The 23,012-nt window shown below is 61.2% G+C and overlaps 1 protein-coding gene across 7 annotated transcripts in view; it reads right to left on the bottom strand.

Moving 5' to 3' along the window:
- Positions 1-20,390, bottom strand: part of KCNT1 (potassium sodium-activated channel subfamily T member 1) — a 68,810-nt gene extending 48,420 nt beyond the window's left edge. For 6 of the 7 annotated variants that reach the window (XM_079111951.1, XM_079111943.1, XM_079111947.1 and 3 more), the window contains exons 1-2: positions 20,218-20,390; positions 9,506-9,661 (exon numbers count right to left, since the gene is read on the bottom strand). In XM_079111951.1, coding sequence (XP_078968077.1) covers positions 9,506-9,661; positions 20,218-20,327 — 266 coding nt within the window. In that variant the 5' untranslated portion in view covers positions 20,328-20,390. Of the gene's footprint in view, positions 1-9,505; positions 9,662-17,851; positions 17,976-20,217 lie in introns of those variants that run through there. The other variant, XM_079111949.1, reaches the window with a different exon arrangement.
- Between the last annotated feature and the right edge of the window lie 2,622 nt (positions 20,391-23,012).

The following is a 23,012-nucleotide window of genomic DNA, read 5'->3' as shown; positions in this document are numbered from 1 at the left end:
AGGGCCAGCATAAGGCCCCCACTGGTCAAGCCAGGGCAATTGAGCATCAGAGGGGACGACTCAGGGTGGATGTGTTTTTGCTGGCTGCTGTAACCAATTGCCACAAAGTTAGTGACTTGAAGCAACACACATTTATCATACAATCCCAGAAGTCAAAAATCCTGAGACCCGTCAGCAGGACTGAGCCTCCAGCAGAGACGTGTCTCTGCCCTTCCAGTTTCAGGTGTCCACCTGTGCTCGTCCACCTGGGCCCCTCTTCTTCTGTACTCGTTGGCCTCTGCTTCTGTCCTATGTCCCCCCTCCCACAATGCTCTGGCTCTCCTTCCTCCCTGGGATGGCATCCAGCCTCACGGCCCAGAGAATCCAGGGTCACACCTCATCAAGGCCCTCAACTTGGTCACATGGCGAAGTCCCTTCTGCCACATTTCACAGGCTCACAGGCTCGTGGGATTCGCTCATGGACATGGTAGGGTGCACTTTCCAGCCCGCCAGGCATGGGGAATCTGTGCGGCTCCATGGGTCAGTACGTGATGCTCAGAGGAATCCAGAAAAGCCCGCTGCTGTGGACAGGAGAGGCTGCCACGAGCAGCATCTCACTTTGAGAAGCGGTCACTGGAGAGAAGAGGTGGAGGCACACTGTAGGAAGGCCTGTGGATGTGCAGCTGGCCCTCTGACGGAGGCCAGGCCCTTCAGAGGATGAGGCCACTCTCAGGAGGGAAGGACAGAATGAGGCGGGCGTGCCCGGCCCAGAAGGAAGGGGGTGCAGGCGAGGATGGTCAGACCTGGTTGACCCTCAGTGGCCCTGTCCTCAGGCCCACGGGGTGGGGAGACCTGCATGTGCCCGCAGCGACTGCTCACAGTGAGGTGAGAAAGCAGACGGGAGCTGCCCAGTGGGCCCACGCATCTCTGATGGGGCCCTGGGCAACTCGCAGGTCACATGGCACCCACAAGGTCCTCACACCTACATCAGGCAGACATGGTCAGCTGGGCCTCGGGACCCGCATCTACTCCAGAGGGACAGTGAAGTCAAAGGGACAGGCTCTGGGGAAACCACCTGGATGCTGATCAGGGTTCTCCAGAGACAGAACCAGCAGCGTCTACACAGCACATGACATGCAAGAGAGGTTTGTCAGGAGAAGCGGATTATGGAGACGGAGGCCCCGGCAGGCCGGAGGCCCCATGCTTGTCGGGGCTCAGTCCAGGCCCAAGGGCCCCCTCCTCTCATGGCTGTGCCTGCTCTTGTGCTGTTAAATCCGCCCCTCCTTTTCTGAGTTTCCCTTATGTTTTCATTTGGAGTGAATATGCGCAGCCTAGAATTTTCCACAGTGACCATCTTTGCCTGTCCCTCTCTTCCGCCTGGTGCACACAGGGCAGGCACCCCGCCCCAGCACCACCCAGCCCTCTCGTAAGGATACTGTGTCTGTGTTTCCAGCCCACCAGGATAATCTCTCAAGATGCTTCACTAAATCACACCTTCAAGGTCATACAAGGTCACAGTGTTGGGCTCTGGGGATCAGAATGTGGGCAAGTGAGAGTTGAACCCAGTGGCCCCAGGGGGGTCTCCCAGGTCAGACTCCAGCAGCTCCAATAGACCTCCTCTCCAGAGGGCCCAGCTGGATGTGAGGGGCTGGGGTTTGGGGCAGCACCCCACATAGGGTATGGGGAGAGAGGGTGGGGGCCAGATGCCACACCTCCCTCCAAGGGCTTAACAGCCACTGCCAGGCACAGTAGGTTCCTCTTGAGGGGCACAGGGCTGGACTCCCTCCCCACAGCTGGGCCCCTCTGGGTCCTGGGCTGGGGTGAGGCCTCTGGAGTCTGACCACGGTCCTGAGTGGTCCGGCATGTAGGAGAGCTCTGCCTTTCTGGGTGACCTCACTTTGTCTTCAACAGTCCCTGATGTGGGTGCTCGCTGGGGGACCCACTGAGGCGTGGAGTGGAGCTGGAGGTATGGATGGAGAGGTGGAGCTGGGACAGAGCCTCCATGGCGTGGGGTCTGGGACTGTGGCCCTGCCCGCTTCCGGAGCAATGGAGACTGGGTAGGGGAGCTTGGGGGCTCAGACCCTCACCCGTAGCCTCCCCAGGGTCAGCCAGCTCTGCTCCTTTGGGGACTCCAGTCTCAGGTGTCCAGAAGAGACCTGAGACCCAGGGAGGGTTCCCTGCGGCCCTGCCAGGTTGGGGCCTGCCCTGGAGCTGCTGGGCAGCAGCTGAGCAGCCAGTGCTGCCAGGGATCCACATCTGTCCTCAGCCTCCCTGCATCTTCTTCCCCTGCCTCTCCCCACCAGCTGCTTTCTGTCCTCAATTCCCCAAACCAGGCCCTTCCTCCTCCCCTGGCAGGCCCTGGGGTGAAGGTGCTCAAGGGATGGGCCCTGGCCTTGGCTGCAGAGCAGACTTCTTCCTGGGCTCTCATGGGGGTCAAGGTTGGGGAGGATGCAGGGTCCCTTCCACCCCATGCCAGCCCCATCCTTTAGGCTGCTACCGAGGCGGTAGCCTCGGCCGTTGCTCCTGTGAGGTGGAAGCCTCCTGCCCTGGCTCTCGCTCTGTTCCCTCCTTTAGCACAGGCTGTCCCCTTCTCCTGGTCCAGCTCCCAGGGCTGCCGGGAGGGTGGGTCTCCGGCACTTCTGCTTTCCGGCATATTCCAACCAATTTAGGGCCCACCCAGGAAAACAGCCCACCCAAGGATGGGGGTATTATTGCAGACACCACCCCCAGGAGCTGGCCCAGAGTCCCAAACCTAGCAAGGCTATGACAGCCTTCATGGGGCATAGCACATCGCTCCCCAGCCCTGCTCTGGAAACCTCACTGTCACCAGAGAAAGGGCAGGTGGCTGGATGTCTCCAGCCTCTCAGTACTGCCCCGACCCCCATCACCATGACACCGGCACCCTCTGACAGGAAGCATGGTGTCCTGCGGCCCAAATAACAAAGCACCTGCCTCGAGCGCCTCAAAACCATAGTGAACTTCCTCTCCCACTTCTGGAGGCTTCAAGTCCAAAACCGAAGGGTCAGCTGGTGCTCGCTAGTCCAGCTCAGCAGCTCCTGGCTGTGTGGCTTCAGCAAGGTCCACCTGAGGATGTCTGCCCCCTTAGCCTCCCAAGCAGCTGCTGCCTGAATCAGTCTTCGAGCCCTACCTCTGTGTGTATAGCTAATCAAAGGCCAGCGTGTCCGGGGGGCTCCTGATGATGGGTGTGTGTGTGCTGCAAACGAGGTTCTCTCCAGGAATCCAGAGGAATAGGAAGTTGAAGGACTTATGGCACGGCATACAGTGAGCGGGTTAGATGGGCCTCGGGATGGGGCCGGTGCCCTGGAAGGAGATCAGCCTGGCTCTCCCAGGGGAGGGCCCAGAGCAGACGTCTCTAGACTGCTGGCATTTGCTCTGGACGCCCTGCCATCAGGACTGTGAGCAATGGCTGCAGTGGAACCCATTTACCCCTGTTCTGTGGTGGTGACCTGAGCAGACAAAGCCATAGCAGGACCCTCTGCTGTTCCTGGTCTGCATGGACCAGCCTGGAATGTGCACAGGGTGACCGTAGGAAGTGCATGGAAATCATTTGAGACCCAAATGACCGTGGTTTCTGTGCTTTGGCAGATGCTGGCTCCCCCTCACTGGGCATCTGAGTTCTGCATTATACTAATTTGGAAAGAATCTGACTTTGAGTCATGCACGTGAGTTCCCAGGATGTGGGCTAGGGGATGAAGCCAGCCTGGGGAACACCAGATGTGCCTTCTCAGGGCTCTCAGGATGTCCTCGGGCCTGGGGGGTGGACCCAGAGCTGTTCCTTGTTTCTTGTGGTGGAAATGCTAACGTGGGATCCATTGGAGGCTGACACTCCCCCTCAGTGAAGACAGGGCCCTGGGGTGCTGCTCAGCCTCTCAGGAGATACCTGCTTAGCTGCTCACATGCACCCAGCGCCCACTCCCTCCTGATACCTCTGTGGTCTTGGCCCCTGGTCCTTCCTGCCCATTTTGGACTCCCAAGGCTGAGGAATGGCCCAAGCCTTGGAGTCCCTGTGAGGCAGGAGAAAGGTGTGGACTGCTGGAGGCCCACCTCCACAGAAAGGGCTACCTGGGCCTCTGTCATCCACCCTGACTCAGGGCCCACCTCTCAGGCTCTGCTGCCTGCTAAGGATCCCAAGGGGTGAAGGGACAATCTGGCCCCAGACCCATGCCCAGCTGAGTGGGGAGGTGGATCAGATCAGCCCTGGATCCAGGCAGTGACTGGGAAAGGCTCCACGAGTCTCACTCAGGACACCCGGGAGCACACAGAACAGTCCAGAACTGTTCTTCCTTGATTCCATCATGCAGGCAGCAGACAGAGGGTATCCAGGAGAGATGGCAGGACAGAGCGCACATGACACCCCAGATCAGCTCCCAGAGTCCACACAGGTGGGCTCTCCCCTCCCAGGGGATCCCAGCCTCCCTTGGGCCCCACTGGCAGGGCAAGGCGACCTCCCTGGCAAGCTGCACCCTCTAAGGCCTACAGGCTTGCCCTGGACAGGCCCTGCCCCAGGCAGGGGAAGGGGAGGGCTGGGGTGACCCTGGGCAGAACCACCAGCCCAGCCTGGCCTAGCAACCAAGCCTGTGCAGAGGGAAGGAAGACCCCAGGCAGGGTTTGAAATATAACTTGGGGAGGCCCCCCCCAGGTGGTGTTAGCCTTGGGATAGACACAGGCCAGGAACACGTGCCAGTGAGAGGGCTGGGGCAGGGACACTGGCCTGCTCCAGGCCAGCCGTCTGGGGCTGCTGCTCCTGCCTGGAGTCTGGTTGGCACAGAGGGGTGCACCATCACAGGCGTGGCTGTCCTCTGCTGTGACAGCTCCTGTCTCATGTCCCACCGTCCACATGAAATCCACTCACTGCACATGTGAGTTCCAGGCAGCTCAGCCCAGAGTGCTTTGGGGCTGTCCAGCCCCTGTGGGGTCCCGTGGGGTCCCAGGAGGAAATGCCTCATAGCCTGCCCCTCCTCACCACCTCTGCCTTCACCGCCAGCAGCTTCTGGCCTCCTCCTCGAGCTTCCACTGTCCTCCTGGACGCTGTGCCCCACAGTCCATCCCCACCCCTGGGCCAGGCCTGGCTGTGTCCTCTCCTGCAGATTCCTCTTCTATTTCAAAGCCCGGGTCATGCCTGACACAGGTACTGCTCATGTGGGAACCCAGGGTCCAGGTGGTCCACCAGGCACCCCCAGAAGGGGCATGGTGGTACAGGTGCAGCCCTCAGCATCCCCAGAGTACCCCCAAAAGAGAGCCAATGTGTCCCAGATCTTCCCAGAGCCGCCAAGGCCTTCAGGTAAAAGCGTGAGCTGGTGCCCTTTGGGAGCCTAGGACCCATTCTAGGGCACAGATAGCTGGCTAGCTGTCCTTGAGGGGCCACCCAGGGGAGACAGCCTGAGCAGAGCTCCTTCTAGGGAGGGCCTGGACCCTCGCTCTGGTGCAAGATGGGCTGGGCTGGGGAGGGCCGGATGCAGGTAGGGGTCAGGAAGGGGTCAGGCTGATGAAGGTGGGGCAGGAAGAGGGTGTCATGGGGGAGGGCAGGCTGATGGAGGCAGAGGGGCAGATGGGCAGGAGTGGGTGGGGAGGGCACTTAAGGGCAGGCATCCTGCTATCCCAGGCACTTGGCAGGTGGCACCAGCTGTGTCTCCCTGGGCGGCACTGCCCAGCCCTGCTCCTGACCGTTCAGTTATTAGCAACCACAAGTGAGTGGTGCCGAGGGCCTGCTCTCCCGAGGGACCTCACTGGACTCCTGGAGGCCTGGTGGGTGGCCTGACCCACTTCGGTTCCACTGGCAGGACCCAGGAGGTCCTAGACCCTGGAGAGCCGCCTGCTCCTCCTGCACTGGGCCTACCACGAGGCCATGTGGTCCTTGCCTGCTGGTCCACCACAGCTGCGGCTCTGTCCTAGCAACGCTGGACCCTGCCTGCCTTCCCATCTCTCACATGCACAAGAAAATATTTGATGTTGTCACCTCCAGAGAGGCCAGCCCAGATGCTTAGTTGTCAGAGGACCGGGGGAGGCAGCTGGGGCCTGCTGGGGCTGCTTCCACCCTCAGACTTCTCTGGCTGTCACCTTAGGATCCTCGGGTGGGCATGATGTGGGAATCTCTCCTGGGGTGTGGCCAGGGGCAGCACACAGGGCCAACCCAGACAGCCCAGGACAAGCCCCCTCCCTGCCTGGAGTCTGGACAGTGGGCAGGGGCATGCTGGCGCTTCTCACTGCTGGCCTGGCCTGCACTCAGCAACCCTAACCCGGCCTCCACCTGGGCGACACTATGGGCTGGGCCCTGGTGGCCATCCACTTGGTCCCTTCTCCCCGTGCTCCCCTGGCTCTCTACCTTGTCTTTTGGCCAGTCTTCCACTTTTGGAAGAAAGGCCAGTGGTGTGACAGTCCCTGTCCCCTCCCTTCCTGAGACTGAGTGGGCAGGGCAGAGCTGAAGCCTCATGTCCACACTACAGAGCAGGAGCATGGGCTCCCAGAACCCAGTCTGCAGCCACACCTGTGGCCACCAACGCCCTTGTACAGCCCCACCCCACTGTCCCCAGACGCTGCCTTTCTGCAGCTGTTAACCCCACTCTGCAGGAGCAGGAGCCCAAGTCCAGGTACCCCAGGACCATGATGCTCTCTCAGGTCTCCAGGGCACACAGGAGGATTGCCTCGAGACAGGCAAGGGCGGGTCTCCTAACACTCCCTGTGGGTCCTAGGGAGGGGCAGAGGCCCCACAGGTCCATCAGCTTCCTCTGAGTGCCGCTCTCAAGGACACCTCAGCACATGGCCTGGCAGGTGAGTCCACCAGGGCCACATCAGTCCCTTGAAGGGAGAGCTCTCAACTCTGCCCTCACTGAGCTGCGTAGAGGCCTCAGTTGCCCGGGGAAAGTGGCCTGGTAGCTCTGCCTTGTCCACGTGTCGGTGGCTGAGCCCCCACCCTCCACCCTCAAGGCCAGCCTCAGCAGTGGTGACTCACTGCAGATGGCTTTCTCCCCTGGAGGACAGGAAGGCCACAGCCTGTCTGCCTGCCCAGAGCCTGCGAGGACTTGGGGCCCCGCTCCCCCACAGAGCCTGCCCTGGCCAAGGGCAGGGGAGCTGACCCTCCACTTTGCACTGTGCTGTGCTGGGGTAGGCAGAGAGCAGGTGCAGCTCACACTTGCCCCAGACGCCCTTGGCTGAGACCACCACCCTGGTTGGTCCTGAGGTCTTGTGCTGCTCCATCCGAGCATACTGCCCTATGGCCTGCAGCACCAGAACTCAGTCCCAGGAAACCCATTCCCGGAAGCCCTGGAGAGCACCTGAGAGCCCCTGCACATACATGATCCTGCAGGTGGGGCCAAGGAGACCCCATTAGAGCCAAGCCAGCTCTCCCTGCCCATCCTAAGAAGCAGCCTCCCTGTCTCTTTGCCTCACTGTGGCCTGGCTGTCACCACACCCTTGGGTCTCTGACAGGCTAGGTGGACATGTCCCACTCCCCACACCTCCATCCCTCACTTTGGGAATCAGTGACGATGCATGAGGTGAGGAAACAGCTCTAGGGATGTGGAAGTCGAATGAGGAGAGGAGGGATGAGGCACCTGGACTGGAGTGGTCACCAGGCTGGCCTCAGGGATCTCCAAGCAGCTTCCCCTCCCCCTTGGCCTGGGTGGGAGGGTGCTGGTGCAGGTGGGGGCTCAGGTGATCTCAGGGACCCCAGCAGGGCAGGTCTTGACCCCCTCCCCATCCTAGTTTTCCTGCCTCAGGGCCCTCCAGTTAAACAGGAATGTTCCAGAGTCTGGGGGTCATGAGAGAGGCAAGGCCACACACCCACCCTACAGCTGATGTCAAACCAGCCCCATGGGACAGAGATGATTTGAGAAAAACAGGAAGTGGCTCAAAGGGGTGGCTTCCTTTGAGGGAGACAGGCGCTCTGGCACTCAGTGGCCAGGGCCGCGTCATGCAGTGAATGTGCTGAACCACGCTCTGGGCAGACCCCATGCTTCACGCGTTGAGCCACGATTAAGAAGGCGCACACAGATCTAGGTCTTGGGGATGGTCTGGGGCTGGGAGGGAGTCTGCTGCTGTCCCACTCTCATGAAGACAGAGGGCAGAGCATCACCAACTGGCCACTGACATTCACCCGGTGCTCCGGAGGCCAAGCACCGTTTGGGGAGCCAGAGCCATTTCCTACCTAACATTGGAGGGGTCCCCCCAAGCCTGCCATTTTCCAGAGTAGGTACTCAAGGGCTGGAGCTGACTTAGCAAGATGTCCAGCACAGGTTGGGCCTGGGGAAGCCCCAGCTCTGCCCACATGGGTCCCAGGAGGGCAGGAGTCCCCCGTCAGGGACACCAGGGCCAGCCTGCCCATACCCCGCCCCCCACCCAAGCAGGAAGTTAAAACTAATCTCTCGTTCAGGGCACTTGTTTCAGTGGGTTCATTTACGTGCTGCAGCACTTAGTTCACCAAGACAGGAAAACACCGACTTTCAAAAGCACCTGTGCAGGACTCAACCCCTTGCTGCCAAGCAGCCAAAGACAGGGATCAATGTCTCCGCTGGCTCTAGATGGTTAATGCAGCCCAGCACCACTGGAGGTCCAGGGGATGGCCTGCCAGGACATCCCTGCAGCAGACAGAGTGATCTTTAAAGTCCCTTTCCCCGAGCACTGGGGGCTCCTGACACAGCACCTGCGCTCTGACCTGCTCACACACGATTTCTTCCTCAGCTGCAGTTTAAGCAGCTTATTCTGACAGCTCGGTTTGTGTCCTGACAATATGCAGCCTCGAGCACTTTATGTGCTAACTCGAACAATGGCACTGTTGGGGAGCCACAGCCTCGTCCAGGGCTGGGGTGAGTAAGCCCTGAAGAGAAAGCCAGAGCCGCCCCAGCGCACCCTGGAAGGAGGGGCTTCCAGTCCTCTGCTTGCGGGCTGCAAGCACCTCCCCTGGGGCGGGCAGAGCTGGAGTGCTGGGTGTTTACCCAAGACAGCTATTTGGGGAACAGGGGAGGGAAAAGCAGCTTCTTCCAGCTCCCTGCCAGCCCCTCAGCCTGTGCCTACTTCCGTGGACCCAACCTGCCTGGCCTTTCCTCAAAGACACAAGTTCATTTTGCTTTTTCTCACAGAAGAGAATCTAAGGTGAGGGAATTGTCACTTTGAATGTGTGACTGTGAATGCGTGTGCTGTCCCCTAATGAATAATTAATAAACGAGCACTGCCTGAGTCTGGAGGACACTAGTTCTCAGCCAGACTGTGGGGGCTGCCCCGCGGGTGCTCCAGGCTCTGGCTAGACCCCAGAATCAGCAGAGCAGCTCGGCTGGAGCTGGGAGCCGGCACCGGGAGGCTAGGGACCCCCAACCGAGCTCCGGGGCCACCCCCAGCACTGAGTATCCCGCGCCCTGCTCCAGGGGCCCTCCCGGAGACCTGTTCTCCCTCCCCAGCGCCCCGAAACTTCCCGGTCCCGGAACCTGGAAAGTTGCAGGGCGCCACGGCTGCGGGGGCGCGCGGGCTCAGCACCGCGGACAGCTCCGCGCGGCCGGCGGCCCGGCCTACCTACCTGTCGTCGTTCTGGAAGGACTGGTCGCCCAGAAGCAGGTCCCGGAAGCGGTACCGCGGCGGCAAGGGCAGCACCTCCGTGTCCAGGTCGCTCATCTTGGGACTGGCGGTGTCCAGGAGCACGTCCCCGCAGCCGCCGTCCTCGGCGCAGGGCCGCCTGCGGGCACACGCCAGCGCCCCCTCAGTCGCCAGGCGCCCTCGCGGACGCGCGCAGCCCCCCGCCCCGCGCAGCGCAGCCCGGACGCCGCGACCGTGACCGACCTGGGGTGGGGGCGGGGCGGGGCGTCACCTGCAGGGGGCGCGCGGGGGACGGGGGCGCGGAGGGGTTGGGGAAGTTTAGGAGGCGGGCCAGATCGCGGCCAACTCAGGGCAGGCTTTCACAACTGTCCCCGGTCCCCCCTGAGGCTGGCGTGGGAACCCTCCCCTTCTCCGGACCAGGGCCAGGCCAGCCCTCCCCACCCCAGTCTGTTCCCAAGCAGGCTGCTCAGGCCGCTCAGCCTTCCTTCATGGTTGCAGCAGGCCTCTGCTGGACCCTCAAGCTCTGGAGGGCTGGGTTGGTGAACCACCAGGAGGCTCAAAGGGCTCCTGTCTGCAGCCCCCTGGGGCCAAGTGTCTCAGGTTGGGCCCTCTGATTCCCAGGCTGCACTGCCAGTGTTATATTCTGGCTTCAAAGAGACCCTGCCCAATAACCTGAGTCACAGACACTGCCAGTGGCAGACACGGGTGTTGGGGGAACCCAGGTGCACCGGGAGGGTCCCTGGTGTTCTGCAGCCATTGGAGCCCACCTTTCCTGCCTCCGTCTTCACATCCAGGAGGGATTTGGCTGCAGTTACCACATGCAGCACCTGGGCAGAGGCCAGCAGAGCCACCTGGTTCCCAGTTCCCAGCCTCCTGGGACAGCTGCCCCCTGGAAATGAGCACCAGGACCTCTCTGCCCCCAAGCCAGAGGATCACCAACCAACTGTGGTGCCCAGCAAGCAGTTCACACGCACTGTGCTGACCAAGAGAGCGTGGTGCAGGGGCGAGAGGGAAGGCAGCCCCACCCCTGGGTCCTGACTCCAACCTGGTCCTCTGGCATCAGCTGAGCTTCCAGGGGAGGCTCGGCCCAGACCATCCATGGCTCTGTCCCCCCACAGCCCACAGTGGGGTGCAGCAGGCAGGAATCTTCCCCCCTTTCCTGCACTCTCCACCTGCCAGACAGAGCAACCCCCACCACCCTGGTCACCCTGCCCTAGAGCAAGGACCTGAGGAGGAGCAGCCTGGTTCTTTACATGAGAGGACTTGGGATGGGCCTCCTGGGCCCCTTCTAAGGGCAGGGCGCTCTCCCCGTGTCCAGGCCTGTCCTGCAGGTTGCAGGCCACTGCCCTCTGGCAGGAGGGCAGAGGGCTGGGGGAGTGCTTCGCCTGAGGTGGGTGCAGGTGAGGGGTGGGCTCTGGCTCCCTGGGCAGTGCTGGAGGCTGGGCTCTGAGGCAGCTCGCCTGGTCACAAGGCCTAGTCGGGAGCACCTGGCCAAGCCCCCACCCTCAGAAGAGCAGGCAGGTGGGACCCCCATCCTCTGTGGCTGGGATGCTCAGTGGCCGTCCTAGGCCATGGCTGCAAGTTGTGGGCAGCAGCCTGTCACCTCTCCCCGTTTCTCAGGTCACAGGCTCAACCTCAGGGATCTGGCAGCATTTGAAAAGTAACATCTTCCTAATTGCATCAGCACGGCTGCCTGTTTTCCTTAGCCCGTGTTGGCTGGGCGGTGAGAGACCCGCAGGTGGGGAACCACATGACAGGGGGTGGGGGACTCCATGCTCTGTTTTGCCCCTTTCTTAATGAAAACCCTTTTCAGCGGCAAAACACCACAAGACCACTGACTGCTGCCTCCACCTCTTGGGCATGCTGGGTTTTCTCTCCTGGCCTCAGGTCCAGTCTTGGCAGTGCCAGGGAAGGGTGTGTGGTGGGGCCTGTTTGCTCCAGGGGCATAGATGAGCAGGGGAAGGAAGTGCACCAGGAGGCTCCACCCCCAGATGTGGCTTGGGAGGGTGACAAGGGCGAGCTGCCCTTGTCCCCTTGGAGTGAGCATAGGCGTCCCACAGACTTCCTGGCATCCTGCCTTGTCCCCTCAGCAGAGCCAAAACCCCACATGAACACAATTGTTTGCCATACAGGCTGTAGGCCAGGGGCCCCAGGGCCTCTTGGAAAGGTGCCCTTGTAGAAGGACATAGGGCCTCGTGTTGTCGGGGCCTAGAGAAGACAGTGCATGGTGCACCAAGTCCTGGGTCCTGTCAGAGAGAGTTTTGGGGTACATGGGGGATCCCCGCAGAGCTAGTCCAGGTATAGCAAGAACACAGCTCTGGGCACACCTGGGGCCCACGCTTCCTGTTCCCCTTCCTACTCCCTCCCTGTGTGAGCCAAGGGGGCCTGGAGACATCAGGGACCTGAGATCACACAGCTATCTTTCTGTCCCTAAGATGGCTGTGCCAGCACATCGCCAATGTCCACAAGAATTCTGTGCTTTGGTGGCTTGAGAAGGAAGCCCACCTCTGGCTGGCTTCTGGAGCCAAGGTGGAGCTAGCAGGACAGAGTACTCCCTCTTCCACAAGCTGGGGCAGCCCAGAAACTCGGGGTGAAGTATTCTCTGCTCCTCTCAGGGACTCTCCAGGACCCAAGGGGAGCCAAGGATTCCCATGCATGAGCACGACTCAGTCCTGGTCCACCAGCCCAGGCTGGATGCCCCCGGCAAGTCAAGTCACCTCTCTCTCATCTGCGAAAGAACACCCCCAAAGGCTTCTGTCCTCACTGGGTGATTGTCCAGTGGAGGCAAGACAACAGCAGAGGTGCTGGCCCAGTGCCCGGCACACTGGCACTTGATCTACTGCAGTTCGCAGTCTGAGGCTGAGTTCTGGTGGACAAAGGCTAGGACCCAAAAGAGTCAGGTCCCTGGGGTGCCTGTCCAGGTCAGCAGGAGGCACCTCTGGAGAGCTCAGTCTCAGGATCCAGTCTCTGGGATGCATACAGAGGCCAAGGGTGAGGAGGGCAGTCCACAGCCCACTGTCTGCAATGGGAAGGACACCTCAGCCCTCTGCTGCACAGAAAATCATGGGCCCTAACCATCTAGTCCATTTGGTAGTTGTATCCAGTGCTGGGCACTTCAATGAGCCAGGTGGTGGCACAGAATCAGAGGCCCATTCATGGTCAGGGTTGCTGCCACCCCTCACACATGGAGAGACCCCAGGAGCCAAGGGCTTCTGGATGTCTCCTGGGTGGGAACCCAGCTGGCCTGTGCTGCAGCCGTATTCCTACCTCACTGGCTGCACTGTCTCCGCGCACCTGAGGGGGACTCTCCCAAGGGCCCGTCTGCCTCTGCTCTGTTCCTTCCTCTCTCCCCCTTGGTGGCCAGGGAATCAGGCAGCAGAGCCGAGGACAAGTAGCCAGAGACGGCTTTCCTTGCGAATGGCAGCAGACACTCTTGCACCTGAGATGGGAGTTCCAGGCTGCTCACTGCCTGAGCTCCACTTGAAAGAGATCACAAGAGCAATGAGCCCCGGGAGGGAAGGTGCTGGGCTGTGTTCACGTTGTCACGATCGTTTATGGGGAACCCACAAGGAATCATCTGAGAAATTACTAGAACAAACAAAGGCCTCGTCTAATACACCTGGGACACCCACAGACCAAGAGCAGAAGCATCAAGGAGCCAGAGACCACTGCTGGGAAAGCGATGCTGCCCACAGCAGTCGCGAGACGTGAGAACCCAGGGCCCTGGGGCCACGGGATGACCTGATAGGTAGGTGGGAGCTGTCCCCAACAGTGGCCACTCTCCAAAAGGGCAGTTAATTGACTCCCATCAAGAGCAGACCATTATTTCCCCAGAATCTAAAAAATGTTCCAGAAACTCATACTGAAGAGTCAAAGAGCAGCAACAGCCACGAGGGGCGTGAGAAGAGCCCCGAGGAGCTCCTCCCGCCAGCCGTGGGCCCCACTTGCACTGGGCGGGGCTCTCAGAGGCTGGCACAAGAAACACAGCAGTGGAGCACAGCAAGCACCCTTGGCCACCCACGCCTACGTGGGGGCTCAGGTGGAAAAGGGAGGCTGGGACAGGGTGGACAGTTCTACCCTAGGGGAAAGCCAGTCCTGGGTCTGACTTCAGTGGTGGCCATGGATCCCCTGGGGCGGGAGGACTTCTTGCTATGGAGAGGCCAGCAGAGAGCCTCAGCAGCAGGCCCAGCCTCGGCCTCGGCAGGGCAGTGCACAAACCCAGGAACAGGGCTCCGGAGCCCGTGCCCCTGAGAGATCTGCTCTACAGCGTGCCTTCTGCTGGATAAAAGCAAGCAGGACTGGAGCCCCCTCACGGCCTCAAGCCCAGGACAAGATGGGAAGAACATACAAGGAAATGCTGGCATGCAGGAGGCCTTCTACTTCACATGCCAAATCCTCCAAGGCACAGAGGAAGAGGCTTACCAACTTCCACATTTGAATAAAACACAGCTGTTTAACCAGAGGTGCTGCTTGATGGCCTGGGGGCAGAGGCGGTCCCACGGAAAGCAGTGCAGGGGCAGCAGTCCAAAGAGGAGGACGGGGAGAGAACGGCACTGGACAGGGCAGAGCTGGCTGTCCACTGGCAGATGGACCTGGTTTCAGGGTGTGGAGCACAGCGAGTTTGGAACCTGGGCTCTGGTACCCACATAGCCAGCTGGGGGTGGTGTACTGTCCATGACCTAGCAGCAGGCCCCTCCTCCTTGGAGACCTCCTGGGCACACAGTTGCCCTGTGCCCAAGGAGGCCTGGGTATAGTTCTTCATCAGAAAGACAAACACTGAAGACTGGGTGTCCATAACTCAGGAAGGACCAACAGCTCCCTGCAGGTGGCTGTGTGAGCATGCTGGTTCCCACATGGGCTGGGTGGGCACTGTTTGGCCACGGACTTTTAACAGGATCCGGCCAAACACTAAACATGGAATCTTTCCATGTTTACCCCAACCAGAAGGGGGCTTCTCCGGGTGCCTGCTCACATAAAAGACACAGAGGCCATCCCCAGCCACTGGCAACCCCGGGTGGATAAAAGGCCTTGGTGGGGTTCGAGGGCAGTATCTCATCTCATCTCCTGGCTAATGACCCCTCCCCAACTTGGCCAGATCAGAGCTGGACAGTCAGAGAGAGGTGGGGCCTACTCCTTAGGATTGGTGTATAAATGTTCTTCCAGGCTCCCAGGGGCTCTTATAAGAGCTGGAGTGCTTTTAGTGCTGACCCTGACCAGGCTCGGGTGTGTCCAGCCTCCACTGAGAGGCAGTTCCTCTGCAGAGATACATTCTCCAACTGCTCACCCTGGGCTCAAAGGTCTCAGAGAGACTGCAGAGATGTTTGACAGAGGGGTGGGGATGCGGGCAGGGCAGAGTCCAAGCATGGCTGGTGTGTGTGCACACAGGCATCTGTGTGAACACATGCATGCATGCAGATGGTTTGGACAGCCCGCATGCATGCATTGCAGCGCACAGGGACATGTGTGCAAGTGTGCACATATGCATGTATGCACATAGATGTGTGTGCTTATGCCTGTGTGCTGGTGGGTCCACACCCAGTCGAGGAGACCAGGGCTAGGAGGGTAAGCAGTGCAGTGTCACTGTGGTGTGGGGCAGTGCAGTGCTGGGCTTGGTGCCTGGCAAGTGGGACAGGCTGTGCTCTCTGCTGACCTAGACAGAAAGGCTAACAGTTTCCTGTACACAGCAGTTAAAGAGCCAGAGCTGTGTGCGCTGCCTAGGCAGCTGGGCGGGCTGGTGTCCCTGGGTGACATCCCTCTCCCTAGGGGAAGGGGCCTCACATCATGCCGAGGGCGGCTGCAGCCCACCATCTCCCGTGACGCATGCATCACGCTCCAAAGTGAAAGCTTTGGGCTCACAGTTGAGCAGGATCCAAACTGGAGATGCATCTAAATTGACACTGTGGGCAGCCTTCTGTGCACAGCCAGCCGGGAGGAAGGGAGGAAGCCCAGCAGTCCAGGGCACACAGAGGCCTGGCCATGACCCAGGGTCACCACCACCTGAGCCCTGCCCCCAAGAATACGGGGGAGGAAGAAGTCCCAAGTGGCCTGTCCTGAGCTTGGCCAGCCTCTCAGGAGAGCCCCCTGCTGACTCCTTGTCAGTGGTCGGCAGCCCACCCAGGTTCATGTCCATGTCCCTATCTCAGGGTCAAGTGCTCACCCTCAGTGCCTGGGGCCCTTGGTCAGTCTTGCCCACAGGCCACGTCTTTCCTTTTTCTCTGTAGGTGCCTGTGTACCCTGGCCTTGGGCCTGATCCCATGGCTGCTCAGGGTGCCTGGTGACATACACACACCGGTTCTCAGTCCCCCACCTGGGCTGTCCCAGCCTGGAGCTGGTGCAAGACCCTCCAATTCCCATCTGAACTTGGCTGAGGGTCGGCTCACCTGAGCGGTGGGGAATGGGGCATCCCCACTGGGAGCCTCTTGGCACCTCACTATGCCCCCTAAGTACACAGGGTTGGGGTGCCCATGGCAGCACAGGTGTATCTGTGCACAATAGCAAAGCAAGGACCCTCCTTGCCCTTGCCCCACAGACACCAGTGTCCTTTGGGTCTTGGCAACTGGTGCCAGATAAAGAGCGTGGGGCCTGCCGTGCTAGCACGGTGCCCACGCCTGTCCAGTACCATTCCTCAGACGCCATGGGCAGGCTGAGCCCCACATTCCTGCGCCACCAAGGTGGGAGAGGCACGCCTGCATGCTGTCCTGTGACTGGAAGACAGCTCAAGTGGTCGGCAGAGACAGAGCTGACAGGAGGGAGGCACCGGGGCCACCAGGAAACGTGTCTGTGACAGCCGGCATCTATCCACAGGCCTGTTGGAGCCCATGTGCACTCCTGGGCCTCACCAGTTAGGTCCCTGCTGTCCAGCGCCTCACCAACCAGGAGGGTGGTGGCTACTCTCCCAAGGCGGCAGCGTGGCCCGAGGCCCCAGCAGTAAGTGCCTGGTCTTGTCACTTCAACATGGCTGGCAGCATCACAGGCTGGCAGGACACAGGGCTCCAGGTACCATCTATGAGATGCCTCATGCAGGTGACAGCACCGTGCTTCTGAGACTCAGAGGCATGGGAACTGTGGAGGAGGCGGCCCAGCCCAGGGCCCCCAGGGGCTCCACCTCCCACACCTGGGTGTGAGGGTTCAAGGCCACTGTCCTGGCACTGCTGGGAGGGGCAGCCAGTCCCAGCTGGACGGTGGAGCGACGGCCCTGACGACAGGCAGTTCTTCTAGCCTGGAGCTCCACTCTCAGGGAACCACGCTGGAAATGACTGGACGGACCTGCCACAGCTTGGGCAGCGCCGGCCCGAGCACAGCTCTGTGCACCCACCTGTCTCATTGCCATTCACCCTCAGCATGCCACTCACGCTGTCACTCCTGACTTACAGGTGGGGACGCGGAGGCCCTGAGAGGCTGCCACTTGCCCAGGCTCACACAGCCACTGAGTCTTGGGTCAGAACGAGCCACTCTTGTAGCCAAAGCCCCCTCGGTCCTCCTGGTGATTCCCGAGGGGCACCACCCTAACCCCGGCCCGACCCAGCTGCCCGCAGCACCTTCCCATCTCTGATGACCTCTGCTCCTGAGGCCAGCCTCCCAGTCGGCCTTCTCCTGGCCCCTTTCTAGGGGCAGCTCTGGGCCCCCTCTTAAGAAAGACTTGTCCAGGGACACACCTTTGCTGGCCCCTCAGAGTTGAGCGCCAGCCTCGTCTCCCTGAGCCAGACCCGGCCTGGCCTCACCCCAGCCCAGGCCCTACCCACAGCCTGGAGAGTGCTGGTTTGGTCAGCTCCAGCACTGGGTGGGCCCTCCTGCTCACTTTCCTCCACCCCTTGGGGGTAACCTCGTGGTCACGCAGGTTGCTGGCAGCCCTTCCCTCCACGCTGGGGCTCTCACACTGCACACGCACGGTACCTGGCACATGGGCACAGCAGACATGCTCACTGAGTGTGCGTTTGGGGCCGGGGTACGTATCACTCGCCAGCATCCTTTACCCGCATGGACTTCCCCATCCAGAGAAACCCGAGTGCCTGTGGGGCACAGGAGAGCCACCTCTCTCTGGGCTAGCAGCACCTGGAGCCCTGGGAAGGGGAACCAGAAGCCTCAGGGGAAGTGCTGACGCCTGGGAAACCCTCTGGCAAGCCAGGAAGTCAGGGCCACAAAGCTTAACTCTGCCACCCCCGGATGGCCTCAGGAGCTTCCAGGGCTGCTCAAGATGGCACTGCAGACACATGGAGGCAGGTGTGGTGGTGGCTGAGACCAGCATGTGCAGAGCCTGCTGGCTCTGAGGACAGGCAGCATCTCTGGCCAGCACCAGCATCCCTGGGCTCTGTTAGCTCTGCTCACTCACCTCTGTTCTCCTGAGCTGCTGTGGAAACCTAGTCCCAGGGAAGAGCCCCGAGCTCCTTCTGGCCCCCTGTCTCTCCTGCTGGCCAGGGCTGGGCTGCACCATGGTCTTTAAGTCTTTCCCATGGGACCTGGGCTACGTTCTGCTGCCCTGCAGGCAGGGCTCCCTAATATGGGCCTGGAGGGCTGGCCAGGCATGTACCCTGGCAGGGCTCCAGGGCTAGCTCTGTGCCCTGGCTATCAGAGCTCAGACCTGGGTCCTGTGACCCCTGGGAGCAGGGCCATTGGGAACTAGTAGTTCCAGGGAGGCTGGTGGGAAGTGCACTGGGGGTGGGGGAGGGGGCACGCTGACTCTGGGACAGCCTGGCCCCAGCTGCTGTCATCTCCAGGGCAGCAGCTGCCAGACTCAAGAAGGATGAGCAGAGGGGACTGCCTCCCACCCTGGGCCTCACAGGAGGGGCTTCGGGTGGGGAGGCAGGGGTATAGGAGGGGCCGGGGGCTTGGTGGAGACCCCTGCAACCTGGAAGGCTGACAGGGCCTCTCTGGATCCCCATTGCTCAGTCTGGCAGCCTAGAGGCACCCCAGGATAGGGTTGGGGTGTGAGCTGTACGGATCCTGGTGGGGGCTGTCCCCAGCCACAGCCTACAGCCCGTGCTACCCAAGGCCCTGGAGGAAGAAGAGTAAGGCATCAGGGCTGCTGGACTCCAGGTCCAGGTTCTGACCCTGCTGCTGTCCTCCCACCTCACCAGGTCCAGTGCAGGGATCTGCCCAGAGGAACCCCCTCTCCTGCCTGGTGGTTCTGCCAAGAGCACCACCTCTCTGAGCTGCCAACCTAGACTCACCCAAGTCTCAGCTGTCCATGCCAGCCTGTCCTTTTCGGGGGGTCCTTACCCAGTCTGCCTGACACCCCTGCCCCCTAGCCCCAGCAGCAAGGTCATCTGCAGAGTGACAGTGAACCTCTTCAGGAAAAGAAACTGATGCAGACCAGCAGAGAGGAGGGGCAGTCTCTAGTGGGTGGACTGGGCCAGGTGGAAGAGGCTACCAGGCCTGCAGCTGAAACTCAGACCCGAGGACACAGCTCTGGCTTGGTCTGCAGCAAGCAGGTAGAACCGTAATGAGCCTGGAGAGAATGGCCGGGGAGGGTGACACCCAGGCCGCAGAGGGAAGTGGCAGAGGGGGCCCAGACTGGGAGGGCAACAGAAATCAGAGCCTCCTGGGGTCACTTACTGTGCCTGAAAGACATCACCCTGCTGACCCTTAAAAGTGGCCATGGGAGGTTCAGGCTGCACCCACTTCCCAAGGACACTGCTAAGTGGCCACTCTCAGACATGTGATCCTGGCCCCCAATTGTCCCCACCCTGCATTCCCTGTTGTGTCCCTGACTGGGAACCTGCCCTGCTGAGCCCAGCCCCACACCACCAGGACCCGCAGTCCATCGGCTCCAGCCCTCATGCTAAACACAGGGGAACGGGCCCACGGGAAAACATGCCTCCTGTCTTCAGGATGCTCAGCCCCTCTCCTGCCTCAGAGCAGCCGAGACCTGCTGCACCAGAGGAAAGGACCAGCTGCGGAAGGGTTCTTGGAAGAGGGAGGACAGGATACATCCAGGGTCCTGGAGTCTGACACCTGGCACAGGGTGAGGGGCAGGGGTGCCTGGGCTCAGGGGCTGACTGGGTGGTCAAGCAGGACCTGGGCTGCTCTGCCCACCTGGGCTCCTTCACCAGCACTGCTGCCCTGTCCCTCATACTGGCCACTGGGGCAGGCAGGAACTGTGTGGTAGCCCAGGTCACTGCACTGGGAACACTGGCCATCTGGAAGCTCTTCTTAGCAGACTGTGTTGTCACTGGAGTGGGCAATCAGGACCACAGAAGAAGTGACCCATGAAGATGACCAGGTGACTGGCACCAGGGCTCCTGCTCTCCTCTGACAGCTCACTCACACCCCCTTCCCAATGGGGTCCTTTTGGAGTTGCCCTGGAAAAATCTTACTATCCCAGCACTGCCCCCTCATGTGGGAACTCCCGGTGGGCCCCTCTCCAGGGTCCAGGGAGGGGGCTAGGAGGCAACCACCCACCCCTCTGCAGGGGCCTCCTCTGCACGGAGGAGGGGGCTCTACCCAGGGCGGGCTCCCAACACAGCCTTCCCCGCCTGCCTGGAGAGGTTCAGCGCCCCACATGGACAGACACACTAGGACATGCAAGGACACCTGCCAGGTTCCGCTGAAGGGGCGTCCCCGTCCCCCACAGCAGCTGCGAAGGACACTGAGGGTCCGGGGATGAGGGAGCTTGGGGCATGGGCGTCCTGGAAGGTGCGGGGGTCGGGGACCCAGGGTTCTCACAGGGTCTGCCCGCGAGGAGGGCGCAGCCCATACCTGGGGGCCCACGGGCCGTCGTCAAACTCGAAGGTCCTGTTGGTGTAGCCCCCGACGCGAGCCCCCGGGGAGCCGCCCCCCAGGATGTGGAACCCGCCGGGGAGCGGCATGCGGGCCTGGCGGCTCCGACCGCGCCGAGGCAGAAGCGAGTCAGCAGCCACCGCCGCCTCTTCGCTCTCGTGGCCCCAGAGCACTGAACTCTTTCTTTGATCACATTGAGGGAAAAACAGCTGGTTCCAGGTCGGGGTTCCGGCGCCTGGCCGCGCGCGCCCCCTGCCGGCCGCGCTGGGACCACGCAGCTTCGCCAGGACGCGCAGAGGTCGAGGGTCTGCCCGACCTCTGCGAGGTACCCACGCCATCCGGGCGCTCGGAGCCCTCCCAATCCCACAGCCAGGAAGGGGCTCGTTAATAGCTAAAAAGACCCGGGGCTCTACGGTGGGAGCGGCCCCATCCCTCTGGGGCCTCTGTGGGGCGCCCTGGGTCTTCCTTCTGCGTTTAAAGTGCCCAAGCAACCAGCAAGGCATCTCGCCAAAACGTCCTGCCCTCTCCCTTCTGTGCAAGACGGGCAGCACCTGCCCTGACACCTGCCAGGGCACTGTCCACTCTTGCAGAGGTCTACCCCAAGACCCTCTGCCGGCTCCACAAGTTTCACTGCTAGGAACCCACTAGGCTGGGACTGGGGGCCACCTAGACCCTAGGCAGCAGTGACTGCCCACCTGTCCCTTGTCCTGCTATTTTAGCCACATGGGCACACACAGAGCACCTCTTATCCAGGTAGTGTGTGTGGCGGGGGAGGGTCCACTCTTAGGACCTGGACTGGCTGGCTCAGGTTGGGGAGCTTTGAGTTCTTTGCTTGAGCCTTCGCTGTCCAGTGCCATCCAGAGTCTTCACCACAGCAGGGCAGTTGTGATGAGAGAAAGGGAGGCAGGGAAGGGGTGGGAGAGAGACAGACAGAGAGAGACACAGAAAGAGACAGAGCCCGAGAGAGAACAAAGGAGGGCTGGGGAATCAGGGGTGGAGAGGTGGAGCCAACATCAGTCCCCTAGTTCTTCCCCAGGCTGGGGACTCTCACTTGGGTCGTGGTCAGTATGAAGGGCTCCCTAGGACAAGGCTGGGCCAGGGCCAATTTGGAGGGTGCATGGTGAGATGGTCCCTTCCCTGCCTGCAGGACACAGTGGGCTCTATGGGCACTCAGCAGAAGTCTGGGATGCTCTGCAGTCCCCAGAAGGGGTACAGCCTGTGTACCCCTCCCAGCCCACCAGCAGTCCTGCATCTGGGCGGGGGGGGGGGGGTTCCCTGCTTGGTCCTGAGAGGTGGATAGCTTCCCTAGCTGGGCACTGTCCCCAGCAGGACCCTCACTTGACTGTGGCTGAGTGTCTTGTAGGTTCCTGTAGCTCGGGAAACTCAGAGATGGCCACTCAGGGGACACCCTGCCTGTCACTAGTCAACAGAAGCCCTGCAGGGAGGTGCTGCTGCTGGTCAATCAGAGGTGATGACACAAGGGTGTCAGTCATGGGAGACCCTGACAAGAATGGTGACTTTTCTGAGGGCTTTGGGGAAACCAAAACTTGGCCCCAGTCTGCCTTGAAGGAGCCAAGCCTGCCCACCACTTCCCAGACAGGAGCAGGAAGGCATTGTGCCAAGGTCCAAGACCCTGACTTCAGCTCCCTTCTCCGGGGGAGCCAGGTTGGCACATGCCCGCCCACTGTGACCCGGCACCCTGTGCCTCCTGGTCTGCTCTGCTGGGTGTGTCCAGGCAGTTTCCCCAGGGCACTGCCTACCCTCCAAGGCCAGGAGCCACCATCCCCTCACCTCCCACAGGAATTCCAGGGCCCCACACGTGCCGGCGGAACTGAAGGGATCCAAGCATTTCTGGTTCAGTTTCACACCCCTTATGGAAAACACAAGCTGTCTGCTGAGTCCTGGGGATGTTCCCTCAATCCTGTTGACTGGCCTAGCCCTGAGCCTTGGGTGGAAACAGGAAGTGACCCAACCTCAGCACCCCCTCCTCATGACCCTAGCATCAGTCCCCTGCCTGACACCCTCCCTCAATCTTAGGATGTGGCCTCTCTGGCCTTGCCTCCTTTCCTAGGTGGCCTGACCCTACGGTCACCACCTCCACCACTGGGGCAGGGATGGAGGGGGGCCTGGCTGTGGGCTGCACCTCCACACCTTGGGAGCACCTTCTCCCACCTCTGGCTGACCCAGGTCCCACCACCCAAAGCCCCACCTGGGACCCCAACCTCAGCCATACAGGAGGCAGGGGCAGGAACTCTGGCCTCAGGCCGGGCACCCCCAGCAGACATCGAACTTCAGTGGCACGATCAGGAGACGTACTGTGTCCCCTGGCTCAGTGACCTCCTCCAGGAACTGTTCCCAGCAAGTCCAGGAAAATCACAACAAAAATGCACAGTGCTTAGCAGCCCCCATCCGCTGGCTCCCCTCAGGGGCCTCTCCTGGAAAGAGGAAGTCTCCTTTTTCTCTTCCTCCTTCCATTCATCAAAGAACAGTCGCCGAGCTGGAGCTGCAAGCGGGGTCCAGGCAGCTCCTGGGGCTCAGCGGGGAGGCGAGCAGAGCCCAGTGTGCTGGAGACTGGGGGTCGGCAGGCAGGGGCACGTGCCTGGGGCAGGGGACGCAGGAGGCCAGCGAGCAGGGTCAGACACGTGGGCTGTGGCGTTGCACGGGGAAGGCTGGGCGCCTCCGGGCTTTGGTGTTTGGAAGGTGGGTGGTGGCAGCGCAGAGAGAAAGGTGCCAGGGATGGCACACCTGGGAACGACAGGGGCTCCGCTCGTCCT

The sequence above is a fragment of the Sciurus vulgaris genome (genome assembly GCF_902686455.1).
Source record: "Sciurus vulgaris genome assembly, chromosome: 15".
In the NCBI taxonomy this organism is placed as follows: domain Eukaryota; kingdom Metazoa; phylum Chordata; class Mammalia; order Rodentia; family Sciuridae; genus Sciurus; species Sciurus vulgaris.
Note: the sequence above shows the minus strand (reverse complement) of the source record. Positions and strands in the feature narration are given on the sequence as shown.